Source organism: Neoarius graeffei, chromosome 3 (genome assembly GCF_027579695.1).
Source record: "Neoarius graeffei isolate fNeoGra1 chromosome 3, fNeoGra1.pri, whole genome shotgun sequence".
NCBI classification, from domain to species: domain Eukaryota; kingdom Metazoa; phylum Chordata; class Actinopteri; order Siluriformes; family Ariidae; genus Neoarius; species Neoarius graeffei.
This window is the reverse complement of record NC_083571.1, coordinates 64664708-64680497: the sequence shown is the minus strand read 5'-3', so window position 1 is coordinate 64680497 and position 15790 is coordinate 64664708. Positions and strand designations below refer to the sequence as shown.

At 38.7% G+C, this 15790-nt stretch overlaps 1 protein-coding gene across 1 annotated transcript in view; it reads right to left on the bottom strand.

Annotated features, from left to right (window-relative positions):
- Positions 1-15790, bottom strand: part of LOC132883466 (sodium/potassium/calcium exchanger 2-like) — a 111321-nt gene that overhangs the window by 47915 nt on the left and 47616 nt on the right. Inside the window, exons 2-3 of the mRNA XM_060917137.1 lie at positions 13528-13566; positions 10903-11011 (exon numbers count right to left, since the gene is read on the bottom strand). Of these exons, the coding sequence (XP_060773120.1) occupies positions 10903-11011; positions 13528-13566 (148 nt within the window). The remainder of the gene's footprint in view (positions 1-10902; positions 11012-13527; positions 13567-15790) is intronic.

Below are 15790 nucleotides of genomic sequence, written 5' to 3'. Positions count from 1 at the left end.
TCAATTTATTATGTGATAAAACCAAATGTTCCTGAGCTGATAGTCAAACATGCTCTTTTATCTGGGCTCTCCATCTTGTTTATTCAAGATATAAATACATATAATGGCCTTTCCATTTCTTCTGGACAGAAGACTGAATAAATAAATACATAAATAAATAAATGCATAAATAAATAAAATAATAAAATGTTCAGTGTGATTGCCTTGCATCATCCATCCACCCATCCATTATCTGTAGCCGCTTATCCTGTACAGGGTCGCAGGCAAGCTGGAGCCTATCCCAGCTGACTACGGGCGAAAAGCGGGGTACACCCTGGACAAGTCACCAGATCATCGCAGGGCTGACACACAGAGACAAACAACCATTCACACTCACATTCACACCTACAGTCAATTTAGAGTCACCAGTTAACCTAACCTGCATGTCTTTGGACTGTGGGGGAAACCGGAGCACCCAGAGGAAACCCACGCAGACACGGGGAGAACATGCAAACTCTGCACAGAAAGGCCCTCGCCAGCCACTGGGCTCGAACCCAGAACCTTGCTGTGAGGTGACCGTGCTAACCACTACACCACTGTGCCGCCTGCCTTGCATCATAAGTCGAATAAAATTATTTATTTATCTTAATTTTTAACACTTTTTTATTTAATTGTACTTTTATTTTATATTGTGAAGCTGAGCAATAAAAAGACATCATCCACCAAAATTAAGGACGTCAATACTGTGCATACGGTTCGACTTTTTTCAGGAATATATCAAAAAAGAATAAAATATGCAAATGATTTGAAACCAGACTGCCCAGCCCTGGAACACTCATTTAATCAGTGAGAAATCAGAACGAACGTCTCTGCTGATGAACCTTTCTCACTTCATTCACACAGCCAGAGTTGGTGATCTCATGCCACTTCCTGCTGAGTAGCTTTATTTGCCCTTCGTAAATTATTAAGCAAATCTGATTTAATCTGATCTGAGCTGCATACTGAAGAGTTGAAGTGCATGCTCGGAGTGAACAGCTGGAGTGAAGGGTCACGACATGATCAGAGGGGAAAAATGTCCAATAAGGGTTACCACATAAACACACACACACACACACACACACACACACACACACACACACACACAGAGACAAGCAAAACCCACATGGACGAATGGCAGCGAAGAGAAACAAAACAAAAGAAATGAAATGAGCAGCAAAAACGTTCTTGATGATTATCAGTCAGTGAGGAAGCACAAAGTGTGTCAGTGTGACAAATTATACTGGGACGGAGGGAGAAGGACAGGGAGGTTATGATGACAAGCTTTAGAGAATAACTCACTCACCAGAGTCAGCGAATTCTGAGGAAACAGAAGGACAGAAAGGAAGACAGAGAGAAGAAAGTGTTGAAATAAAAGTAGAAGCTCAGAAGCGCAGCATTAACAAAACCCCCCGAAAAGATCAAAATAAGTATTAACAGTGTACGAGTAACTCAAGTTATTTTATTGCCTTAAATATGATGACAAGTCCGTTAGCCCTGCTTTCAGAACGACTTCCTTCAGATCAACAGGATGAAACTCCTGATCAAAACACGCCAGCCGGCTGAGAGGTCAGTTTTCAACCAAGGAAAGCTTTTCAAGTGGAAAAACAGCCTGCAGCGGATTTCATGTTTTCACTGAAGGTCCCAGGACACTGTGGATGTCCTCATCATTCCGGTTCCTCTGAAGTTTAACTTGCTGGTTAAAGCGACATGGTTAACATGACATGGCTCTGTGTTCTTCGAGAATTAAATGTGTCTGAATGGATCAGGATCAACCCAGTATGCATTCGTGTACACCTGTAAATGCAGCGTCAATTCAATCATAACGTTGATTAAAGTGAAGCTGTTGGTGTAGGGATGGGTGATATGACCAAAATATCGTATCATGATATAAGAGGAGATTTTTACGATACACAACATGGATCATGGTATACAGGTTCACTTACAAAGTATAACAAAACAGGAGGGCTAAGTTTTAAAAACTGAGTTTAATGCCACAGAAATAAATAATGAAATCTAAACATTAATAATTTAACCCTTTGATGCAAAACATGGGTCAAAAGTGACCCGGCTGAGTTTTTATCTTCTATATCTTTGCAATAAATTAATTCCATCATTCAGTATTCAAGGTATTCCTCAATTAACTTGTTTTTGATCATCATACATCCTTATTTTAATTTTTCCTTTCTTACTTTTTGAATAAAAACCCTTTTTATATCACTACCCTTCTAATGCACAACATGGGTCAAAAACGACCTGCATTCATTTTCCAGGTTATTTCATGTATGGCTGAGTGTTTCTATGATATACTTTTGAAATAAATTCATTTGTCATTTACTTTTCCAAATATGCAGTAAATGTCTTGTTTTTGTTTAGCACAAATCATCATTTTTATTTTTCCTTTCTTAAGTTATGAACAAGCACAGCTTTTGTAATTCTACATCAAGTTTACACACATGGGTCAGAAACGACCCGCATGCATTTACTACAGCGTTTGGTGGGAACTGTGAATTGTGCTTGTGTCAGACATTTCACAGCACAGCACAGCGCCCTTTGCCCATCTAATACATGGAAGTAATGTTTTTCAATTGTTCTAACATTACCTTAGAAAAAAATTGATTATGTTTAGGTTACCTTGAGAGTGAGTAGATTACTTGTCAGAAAGTTACAAGTAATTACTATTAGCTACCGAGCTGTTGACATATTCTACTTTAGTTAGCTAATTTTACTGTAGTTGGCTTAGCTAACTACATAGTTAATAAATAAATAACTGGCCCCATTCACTGCTAAAGTAATTACTTGAAACAAATTATTATTATTATAATATTAAGACATTTAATTTTAAATCATACTTGGATGACCCATGTGTAGTAATATAAAAAGTATTTTTGTTCATAAAGTAGGAAAGAAAAAATTAAATTAATGATTTGTGGTAATTAAAAACAAGATATTTAAAGAATACTTGGAATATTCAATCATAAAATAAATTGATTTCAAAAGATAGAGCAAAGAAAAACTCAGTCAGCATGAAATAACCTGGAAAATGAATGTGGGTCATTTTTGACCCATGTTGTGCATTAGAAGGGGTGTGCATATGTTTTGCATCAAAGGGTTAAAGATTTAAAACAGTACTTTTAAAATCTTTGACATTAAATATCCTGCTTCAAAGTGGACCTTGAATTTGAATTACTTGTTAAAAGTGTTGAAAAATATTAAAATATCACAATCCACGCATTATTTCAGAAAGCATGCTGCGACATAATTTACTGTTTGTTATAATCATATTTCCAAACCTGAGCCTTTTTATTTGATAACCTGCCAAATCCTGCCCTCTTCCTCCAAGAAAACGACACACAAGTGTATTTTCAAACTGCGTCTTGTGTGACATCACAGGGCATCTTCACACACCCCAGCGAAAAGCGTATGTACCCTCTTCCACATACATGAGCGCACAAAAACCAGTGATTGGCTAGTGTTGCTGTGATTGACAGGGGACAAAGGAAATGCCCCTCCCACCAAGACAGGATGGCCATTCTTTTTTCTTTTTTTTTTTGGACTCCTGGCCATGGATCTCTGTGGCATCATGAGCTTTGCAGCAGACTCTTGATCTCAGTGAACACTTTAGCATTGTACCACTCCCAAGTTGTTTTTGGCCTTTTGTGATTTTTTGGAATGTCAATATGATCGACAGTGCTGTGCAAAAGTCTTAGGCCCATGTAAAGAAACGCTGTTGACTAAAAATAGCTTAAAAAGAATTAAATTAAATGTTTCAACATTAAAAAAATACTATAAACAGCAGTCAGCTATAATAAATTAAACAAAGTCAGTATTTGGTGTGAGACGACCCTTTGCTTAAAAAAAAATAGTAGTCTGAGGTACAGTGAGTGCAGTTTGATGCGGAAATGAGCTGTAGGTTTTACTGAGCATCTTACAGAACCAGCCACAGTTCTTCTGGACACTTTGACTGTCACACTCGCTTCTTCATTTTGCACCAAAACCCAGCAGCCTGGACCGGAGAGTGTGCTCCAATTATAGGGGAATCACACTTCTCAGCCTCCCAGGGAAGGTTTACTCCAGGGTACTGGAGAGGAGAATTCGACCAATAGTCGAACCTCGGATCCAGGAGGAACAATGCGGTTTTCGTCCTGGTCGCGGAACACTGGACCAGCTCTATACCCTTCATAGGGTGCTCGAGGGTTCATGGGAGTTTGCCCAACCAGTCCACATGTGCTTTGTGGATCTGAAGAAGGCATTCGACCGTGTCCCCCGTGGTATTCTGTGGGGGGTGCTTCGGGAGTATAGGGTTCGGGGCTCTTTGCTAAGGGCTGTCCGGTCCCTGTACGAACGGAGCAGGAGTCTGGTTCGCATTGCCAGCAGTAAGTCAGACCTGTTCCCAGTGCATGTTGGACTCCGGCAGGGCTGCCCTTTGTCACCGGTTCTGTTCATAATTTTTATGGACAGAATTTCTAGGCGCAGCCAGGGGCCGGAAGGAATCCTGTTTGGGAACCACAGGATTTCATCTCTGCTTTTTGCGGATGATGTTGTCCTGTTGGCTTCTTCAAACCAGGACCTTCAGCATGCACTGGGGTGGTTTGCAGTCAAGTGTGAAGCGGCTGGGATGAGAATCAGCACCTCCAAGTCCGAGGCCATGGTTCTCGACTGGAAAAGGGTGGCTTGTCCTCTCCAGGTTGGTGAAGCAGTCCTGCCTCAAGTGGAGGAGTTTAAGTATCTCGGGATCTTGTTCACGAGTGAGGGAAGGATGGAGCGCGAGATCGACAGGCAGATCGGTGCAGCCTCCACAGTGATGCGGTCGCTTTACCGGTCCGTCGTGGTGAAGAAGGAGCTGAGCCAAAAGGTGAAGCTCTCAATTTACTGGTCGATCTACGTTCTGACTCTCACCTATGGTCATGAGCTTTGGGTAATGACTGAAAGAACAAGATCGCGGATACAAGTGGCCGAAATGAGTTTCCTTCGCAGGGTGGCTGGGCGCTCCCTTAGAGATAGGGTGAGAAGCACAGTCACTCGGGAGGAGCTCGGAGTAGAGTCGCTTCTCCTCCACATCGAAAGGAATCAGCTGAGGTGGCTCGGGCATCTTTTTTGGATGCCTCCTGGACGCCTCCCTGGGGAGGTGTTCCAGGCATGTCCCCCCGGGAGGAGGCCCCGGGGAAGACCAGGACACGCTGGAGGGATTATGTCTCTCGGCTGGCCTGGGAACGCCTCGGTGTTCTTCCCGAGGAGCTGGCCGAGGTGTCTGGGGAAAGGGAAGTTTGGGCTTCCCTGCTTAGACTGCTGCCTCCACAATCCGGTCCCGGATAAAGCGGAAGAAGACGAGACGAGACCCAGCAGCCTTCATTATGTTTTCTTTTTTCATCTGAAAAGTGCTCTCTTATGGAATATGCTGCTCAGATACAAACTTTTTTTCTGTAACATTTAATTTTGTGCTGGAAAACGAACGTTTGGACTCTAAAATGTTTTTGTACTGACTCGATAATGTAGAAGTCATAAAATAGAAATTGAGAACAAAGTTTGTATGAAAAAAATAGGATGTCTAAGACTTTCACACAGTACTGTATATCATCGTTTTATATATATACTGTCCAAAATTCTTAGGCACCCTATTTTTTTTTGTTACAAACTTTCTTTGTATCAAAGTGATTTGAGTCAGTCAAAAAAAATTTTTGATTTCCAAACATTAGTTTTTCAGCGAAAGCAGCACATGACTGTACATAACAGACCACTAACAGAAAAAAAGTTTGTATCTGAGCAGCATATTCCATAAGAGAGCACTTTTCAGATGGAAAACGAAAACATAAGGCTGCTGGACTCAGACTACTATTTTTTTTTAAAGCAAAGGGTCGTCTCGCACCAAATATCGACTTTGTTTCATTTATTCCAGTTTACTGCTCTCTATTGTGTTTTTGAAATGTTGAAACATTTAATTTCATCATTTTTTGAAGCTGTTTTTGCTCTACAGCATTTCTTGGCAAAGACTTTTGCACAGAACTATAGCTGTAGTGAGTGCAGCCATAATGATACCTATTATTATTATTATTATTATTATTATTATTATTAACATCATAGAGAATTGCATCACATTATTTTGGCAATCAGGCCCGCCGACAGGGGGGGACAAACGGGTATGTTGTCCTGGGCCCAGGAATGGGGAGGGCCCAGAACTGGGCTCTCATGAAGTTGCGATTAAATTATTTTATTTCATTTCAAAATGTGTTGATTTGGGGGAGAAATGTGCTATATTTGCATTCAATAAATGATTTCTAGATCTTTTGCCTTTATTGTCTTTGAAAAAGGCGTCAAGAACCCCCTACCACCCCTAATGCAAAAATGGTTTGGTCTGACTCTTTGATTAAGGGGAAAAAAACGACATCGTTCGATCATAGCGCTTCGACAATCAGCGTGCGTGCCATTTGCCAACATGCACAAGTCAGGAGCACAGAAAAGAAAAGAGAAAAAGAGAGGAAGAAACCAAGAGACTCAGGGGCTCACTGCATAAATATTTTAAAAAAGATTCGGATGATGCAGCAGGTACTAGCAAAGGCAGTGGGGCAGCTGAGCCAGGTAAGACACAGCCAACTTTTTCCAGCCCCGTACAGTAACCCCAACCAAGGCACGCGCGGCACGCAATTCATGTTACAAACGAGGGGAGAGCAAGTCACACTGAACACCATATCAAACGCACAGGGCATTGAATCATTTCATAACCACAACGGCTTAATAACATTGTGTTTCATATGTCTGATTGAAGCTAAGAATATTCACATTAGCCTGCAATCATATCCCGCCGGTTTCTCGAGCGGTGTGTTCTTCTCTGCTTTTCACACTGGACAGTACGCACGCACAGTATACTATATTCGCCCCCAGCCCTGCCCGAAATCCCCCGTCCATCGCTGCTCCTTCAAGAGCACCCCAATCGTGTGATTATAGTAGACTATCCACGAGTTTAGGAATACCTTTTTGAATACCTGTCATTTAAGGGTTGGAGTGAGTAGAGACTGGGATAAGAGAGGTGGGTGTGTGTGTGGGTTGGCCCGGGGGGGGGGGGGGGGGGGGGGGGGTGTTAGGGGGGCCCATTCAGAGCATTTTGTCCCGGGCCCAGCCAAAGCTGTCAGCGGCCCTGTTGGCAATAATAGTGTTTAGTATAAATATGGAGTTGATTCTAGAAAATCATGCACTCTGATTGGTTGAGAAATTCGGATTATTTCTTGATAATCAGCTTGAGCGACTCAACAAAATGGCGGCCAATTGCTTTGTCACCGTAAGTGAGGAAGAATTACAAATGATGAAAGAAAATGCTGTTCCTAATAGCACTAAAGATGCTACGAAGTTTGGTTTAAAACTATTCAAAGGGAAGGTGGAATTGTGATTTTATTTTATCTATTTCAAAACAAAGTATTTTATGAGACTCAACAAAGATAAGTGACACAAATCTGTGCCTCACCGTTATTACATTTGCATGCCGCTTTTGAAGTTTGAAATAAATTATTTTTTAATATGTTTTTTAAAAAATTTTTTAAATAATCATCTGTGTATTTATATTAAAACAATTATCCGCCTCAGGCTAAGTGAATATCGGTGAATAATAACCTCAACTTCAGCGACTGTTAAATAAATCCTAACCAATTTACATGGCACACATATATAAACTTTCAGATGCCAAACCTTCTCTTAAAGAAATGTACTATAGAACAATGTGTCCATGATTTTCAAAAATAAACTAAAAATGAATTCAGATAAATAATAAATCTCTTTTTCATGTGACAAATTAAACAATAAATAGATAGCACGAGTCACACACACACACACACACACACACACACACACACACACACACACACACACACACACTTTTCTTTCTACACAGTCAGCTCTTCTACACTCTGACTCACTCAAACAATGCTCTTTATTCATGAAATTTATAGATGTACTGTATGAATAAATTTGTCTATTATTCATGATTCAAGTAATGCATAGCAATAATTAAATAAAGTGTTACTTTACAATAAAGTGTTTCCTGAACTAACATCATTAACAAGCTATAAACTTCAGAATGAATAAACTACTGTGTTAATTAATCTTTTTTTTTTTTAACATTCTCCGAAGGCTGTTAAGGACATTGTTAGAAACATACATATTTCACAATTATTCCATGACATCGAGTCGTACATGAGCTGATAGCTATAAGCCAAGTATGACGAGATTGAGTAGAATAACTGTTTTATTTGATCCACATTCACTGGATTTTGAGAAACAGAGCATTTTTTTGCAAATTCGATCAATAAAAACTTTATACAAAACGTATGACAAAATAATTTCCCCTTAGAATGTAAACAAACTGGCGAAATGACAGTAGGAATTTGTGAAAAATACTATAATAATAATAATTATTGAAAAGTTAAAAAATGCATTCTTACCATCAAATACTTTTATTCCATATTTTTGAGCTTTATCAACAAATCAATTAAGATTGTACATATTATACAAGTTATTAATTTGTCTTTATGCAGGTGTATATATATATATATATATATATATATATATATATATATATATATCACATACACACACAGTGGTGCTTGAAAGTTTGTGAACCCTTTAGAATTATTTATATTTCTGCATAAATATGACCTAAAACATCATCAGATTTTCACACAAGTCCTAAAAGTAGATAAAGAGAACCCAGTTAAACAAATGAGACAAAAATTATACTTGGTCATTTATTTATTGAGGAAAATTATCCAATATTACGCATCTGTGAGTGGCAAAAGTATGTGAATCTCTAGGATTAGCAGTTAATTTGAAGGTGAAATTAGAGTCAGGTGTTTTCAATCAATGGGATGACAATCAGGTGTGAGTGGGCACCCTGTTTTATTTAAAGAACAGGGATCTATCAAAGTCTGATCTTCACAACACATGTTTGTGGAAGTGTATCATGGCACGAACAAAGGAGATTTCTGAGGACCTCAGAAAAAGCGTTGTTGATGCTCATCAGGCTGGAAAAGGTTACAAAACCATCTCTAAAGAGTTTGGACTCCACCAATCCACAGTCAGACAGATTGTGTACAAATGGAGGAAATTCAAGACCATTGTTACCCTCCCCAGGAGTGGTCGACCAACAAAGATCACTCCAAGAGCAAGGCGTGTAATAGTCGGCGAGGTCACAAAGGACCACAGGGTAACTTCTAAGCAACTGAAGGCCTCTCTCACATTGGCTAATGTTAATGTTCATGAGTCCACCATCAGGAGAACACTGAACAACAATCTGCAGTTTGCTGAAGATCACGTAGACAAACCAGAAAGCTATTGGAAAAATGTTTTGTGGATTGATGAGACCAAAATAGAACTTTCTGGTTTAAATGAGAAGCATTATGTTTGGAGAAAGGAAAACACTGCATTCCAGCATAAGAACCTTATCCCATCCGTGAAATATGGTGGTGGTAGTATCATGGTTTGGGCCTGTTTTGCTGCATCTGGGCCAGGACGGCTTGCCATCATTAATGGAACAATGAATTCTGAATTATACCAGCGAATTCTAAAGGAAAATGTCAGGACATCTGTCCATGAACTGAATCTCAAGAGAAGGTGGGTCATGCAGCAAGACAATGACCCTAAGCACACAAGTCGTTCTACCAAAGAATGGTTAAAGAAGAATAAAGTGAATGTTTTGGAATGGCCAAGTCAAAGTCCTGACCTTATTCCAATCGAAATGTTGTGGAAGGACCTGAAGCGAGCAGTTCATGTGAGGAAACCCACCAACATCCCAGAGTTGAAGCTGTTCTGTATGGAGGAATGGGCTAAAATTCCTCCAAGCCGGTGTGCAGGACTGATCAACAGTTACTGGAAACGTTTAGTTGCAGTTATTGCTGCACAAGGGGGTCACACCAGATACTGAAAGCAAAGGTTCACATACTTTTACCACTCACAGATATGTAATATTGGATCATTGTCCTCAATAAATAAATTACCAAGTATAATATTTTTGTCTCATTTGTTTAACTGGGTTCTCTTTATCTACTTTTAGGACTTGTGTGAAAATCTGATATTGTTTTAGGTGATATTTATGCAGAAATATAGAAAATTCTAAAGGGTTCACAAACTTTCAAGCACCACTTTATATATATATATATATACACACACACAGTGCCTGTCAAAAGTTTGTACACCCCTACTACTCATTCAGAGGTTTTTCTGTATTTTCTACATTGTAGAACAAAACAAAATACATCAAAAGTATGAAATAACATCTGGAACACATATGGAATTATGTGGTGAACAAAAAAATGTTAAAACAATAATATGTTTGATATTTTAGATTCTTTAGTGTATCCAGCGTTTACCTTGGTGACGCTTTGTACACTATTGGTATTCTCTTTACCAGCCTCATGAGGTAGTCACCTGGAATGCTTTTCAATTAACAGGTGTGTCTCGTTAAAAGTTAATTAGTGGACGAGTTTCTTGCCTTCTTAATGCGTTTGAGATCAAACAGTAAATAGTAAATAATAAAAACACAAATAATAAAACAGTTCTACTCCATCCACAACTGCAGCAATCCATACATCTTACATCAAGAACCACTCAAGTAAAGAGAAACGACATCCATCATTACTTTAAGACATGAAGTGACTTTTAACTAATAAAAATAAAGAAAAGCATTGGATTAGATAGAAGGTGTGTCCAAGCTTTTAACTGGTCCTGTATTATAATGTATTAATGTTGAGAGTATATTCATTTAATGACTGCTTTTGGTGAAGTGATTATTTTTTTGTGATCCAAAAGTTTCTTTTTGAGAAACTAAACCAAAAGATCCTGATTTAAGTGTGTGTGTGTGTGTGTGTGTGTGTGTGTGTGTGTGTGTGTGTGTGTGTGTGTTACCTTCACTAAGCGGGTCTAATGTGTGGATCATGAGCTGGAAGATGCTGTTCCTCATCAGACTGTTGTGCAGCGATGCTGAGCTTCCACCTCTCTGCAGCCGCGGCTTGGCCTATGATTGGATGAGAGACGTGTCAATCAAACTGCTGTCTACAATGACTGATCATGAAACTATGGCAGTGTGTGAAACCCTGATCCAGGAGACATCTGAACGTCTTAACATGTGAGAGTGAATGAACCATTTTAGAATGAGGTCATAGGGTGTAGGGGTTAGGGACTAGGGAGCATAGCTTGCTGTAGTGGAAATGCAGCTCGGCATTGCAGGGGGGGAGTAAAGGGCACCATTCGGCTCGCTGCCATGGCAACACGTCAGCACTATTTGAAGGAGTCAGCTGCAGAGACTTGTGCAGGTGTGTGTGTGTGTGTGTGTGTGTGTGTGTGTGTGTTTGACAGAGCTTATTCATAATCCTTGAAGGGCCATAATAACGTACAAAGTGCACATGAAATGTTCCAACTCCAAGAAAAATAAAGCCTCCATCTTTTTGCAAAAAAAAGTCTCACTTAAGCTACACTAAAGTCCTACAGTAGAAACTTTAAACTCATCCTAATGATATTTTGAGCAGATGTCGTCAGGATGGGGTTTTTTTTGTTGTTGTTTTGTTTTTTGCGTCTGCTTGCATGAGAAATCTTAATTAGCTTAAAAAAACAGCTGACTCATCTTGACATGACAGCTTCGTAATGCATTGTGTTTTTAAAGTCATTTTTAATCCTCTAATAGTTTTTGGAGCTTAAAGGTGAGTGCTTCAGATGCTGCTGAAAAAACTGAACAACACCCAGGTGATTTGCATCATCTACATGAACAGCCCAGAAAACCAACGTATGTAGCCAGGTGCGTAATCAGTTTCTAAATATGCGTAACTTTCACCTTGTAAATATTGCCATAAATTTGCCGACTGTTTAAATATCACAATCCGTATAATACTGTGCACAAGTCTTAGGCACCCTATTATTTTTTCATACAAACTCTTATAGATTTCTATTTTATGACTTCTACATTATCGAGTCGGTACAAAAACATTTTAGAGTCCAAATGTTCGTTTTCCAGCACAAAATTAAATGTTACAGAAAAAACAGTTTGTATCTGAGCAGCATATTCCATAAGAGAGCACTTTTCAGATGAAAAAAGAAAACCTAATGAAGGCTGCTGGGTTTTGGTGCAAAATGAAGAAGCGAGTGTGACAGTCAAAGTGTGCAGAAGAACTGTGGCTGGTTCTGTAAGATGCTCAGTAAAACCTACAGCTCATTTCCGCATCAAACTGCACTCACTGTACCTCAGACTACTATTTTTTTTTAAAGCAAAGCGTCGTCTCACACCAAATATTGACTTTGTTTCATTTATTATGGCTGACTGCTGTTTATATTTTTTTTAATGTTGAAACATTTCATTTCATTATTTATTACATTATTTATTACATTAATAGCAGTGTACTGAGCAACATACTACTTATTAATAATTATTTATTAACCTCGCTTGCTTGGTCTTTACAAGAAAATATCAGACTGAGGTCTTGACAGTATGGATCGAGTATACAGACTATGACTCGGTCCATACTGTCAAGCCCTTGGTCTGATATTTTCCGGTAAAGACCGAGCAAGCAAGGTTAATAAGTAGTTATTAATAATTAGTATGTTGATCAGTACACTGTTATTAATCAAAGAACAATGTATAACTCTTAACATGGGGAAGTTTTTCATTTATGGAAGGAGTCTCCAGTGTCAGCGACGGGAAATTCTTTTGTTTTGTTGTAATAATTTCAAGAGTAAGAAACAAAGACAGGCTGGTGAGTGATTATAGGTTTATAGCTGCTATAATGTACAGTACTGTGCAAAAGTCTTAGACACCCTATTTTTTTCTGTACAAATTTTGTTCTTGATTTATATTTTATGACCTCTATATTATTGAGTCGGTACAAAAACATTTTAGAGTCCAAACGTTCGTTTTCCAGCACAAAATTAAATGTTACAGAAAAAAAAAGTTTGTATCTGTGCAGCATATTCCATAAGAGAGCACTTTTCAGATGAAAAAAAGAAAACAATGAAGGCTGCTGGGTTTTGGTGCAAAATGAAGAAGCGAGTGTGACAGTCAAAGTGTGCAGAAGAACTGTGGCTGGTTCTGTAAGATGCTCAGTAAAACCTACAGCTCATTTCCGCATCAAACTGCACTCACTGGACCTCAGACTACTATTTTTTTTTTTAAAGCAAAGGGTCGTCTCACACCAAATACTGACTTTGTTTCATTTATTATGGCTGACTGCTGTTTATATTTTTTTTAATGTTGAAACATTTCATTTCATTAGTTTTTAAGCCATTTATGGTCTACAACATTTCTTTACATGCGCCAAAGACTTTTACACAGTACTGTATATAATCATCAGGCACTGTGGTTATCAAAAGCCTTTTTGCTTTTGTTGTTGTTTTGCTTCCCCCTTCAGAAGGATTTATTTTTCTGAATTGGAATCACGCTTTTGCATCAAGTGAAGAAACCATTAGATAAACACACGTATACAGAAGACACAATCAACAAACACACTCAGAAACATGCAGACAAAAGACGTAGACTGGACCTACCGACAGCTTGCTGTCATCCTCTGTTGGCACTGCGCTAACCTTTACAGAAATAATATAAAAGTGTAAGAGAGAAAGAAAGAGAGAGAACAGAAGACAAGGACATGAGACAGGAACAGGTGGACACCGTTAAAGACTCCACAAAACAGAACAAAACAATGACGAGTAACATGACCGAGGTGTGATGTTTCCTTTAAATCATTCACATTGCTTTTCTTAGACACAGTGTTCATTCAGAAATTGTTAGTATGCAAAGAGACAACACTTATGGTCCTGACAATATTTAGAAACATTGTCCAGTCACACATATATGAGCAGAACCATCATGTAAATGAAATCAGGATTCTATTCGTGTCATGTGTATTAATAGCTACTAGTGAAACCATGGCAACAGTTAGGAAACTAAATGCAGAGTGCTTTTTTTTTTTTTTTTACAAAGTTGCTAGTTTGGGTTTGTTCGTTTTCAGACTGCACAGAATGAAACAAAACAAAAGCAACAAACAAGCAAACAAAAAAGTTAGTTGAGGGACATGTCAAGGTGAAAATGTCATCATAAGCCCCAATTTTAATTTGTGAAATGCCAAAGGACAGAGCTGTAGTGCTGCAAAGTGTAGCACCACATGTTCTGGTCCTTGATTTATGTAGTGCCTCCATTAAACAATCAAAAAATTAAATAAAATGCAAAATAATGGAGTGTGCTGGATCAAGTGCTATTCTATAAGCTGCTGAACAACAAGAGTGGACGAGTCAAAAGTTAGGAAACACCTACTATTCATGCATAGGTTTTTCTCTATTGTGCTTATTTTCTACATTGTAGAACAATACTCTAGACATCAAAACTATGAAATAACATCTGGAACATAAATGTTTGATATTTTAGATTCTGGCACGGTGGTGTAGTGGTTAGCGCTGTTGCCTCACAGCAAGAAGGTCCTGGGTTCGAGCCCCGGGGCCGGCGAGGGCCTTTCTGTGTGGAGTTTGCATGTTCTCCCCGTGTCCGCGTGGGTTTCCTCCGGGTGCTCCGGTTTCCCCCACAGTCCAAAGACATGCAGGTTAGGTTAACTGGTGACTCTAAATTGACCGTAGGTGTGAATGTGAGTGTGAATGGTTGTCTGTGTCTATGTGTCAGCCCTGTGATGACCTGGCGACTTGTCCAGGGTGTACCCCGCCTTTCGCCCGTAGTCAGCTGGGATAGGCTCCAGCTTGCCTGCGACCCTGTAGAAGGATAAAGCGGCTAGAGATAATGAGATGAGAATGAGATTTTAGATTCTTCAGTGTATCCAGCGTTTACCTTGGTGACACTTTGTACACTATTGGTATTCTCTTAACCAGCTTCATGAGGTAGTCACTTGGAATGCTTTTCAATTAACAGGAGTGTCTCGTCAAAAATTAATTAGTGGACGAGTTTCTTGCCTTCTTAATGCGTTTGAGATCAAACAGTAAATAGTAAATAATAAAAATACAGTAAACAGCCCTATTCCAGCCACAACTGTAGGAATCTGTATATATTATATCAAGAGCCACTCAACTAAGTAAAGAGAAACGACATCCATCCTTACTTTAAGACATGAAGTTTGGAAGGTGTGTCCAAAGTTTTGACTCATTGAGTGTGTTAAACCTGAAACTGAGCCAAAGGACCGACGCTGTAAACATGATGTGTTTTACAGATTTGAAATGAGTTCCTTATATTATAATATAATCATTTACTTTGCTCTGACTCTCAGTATTCGGGTGTTTTTGTGATTTCTACATGCACTCTGCAAAGGTTTATTTAACTTTTTTTCATCATATTTTGACCATGAATGAAAGAGTTTTGCAAGGACATTTTCAGCCCTATATGCCTCTTAACTGGCATTTTTGTCTTTTTTTAACATTGTGTTTTGTTTGTTTGTTTTTTCAGACTAAAAGTGTGAATGTGCTCTAAAATGCCTTGCTAAACAGATGGTGTCTTTTTTTCTGTTATTTTTCTTTCAGCGAACGATCTGCTTAAGATGGAAATTAATTACATCAAGTAAGCGAAAAAAAAATTTCAGCAATATTCTGTTACAAAGTTAAATAAAACAAAACAACTTCATACAGTAATTTGCATACGACTTGTGCTCACTTTTACCGTGTCAGCCAACATGATGTGCAGGATAGAATTAGTGAAAAAAATTTTTATTTGATACTAAGCACACATTTCAGCCGAACTGTAATCTAGTAGTTATGCTAATTATTGGACACAAAATCATTTAATATTAATCAAATCGCTCATTTAGCTTGGGTG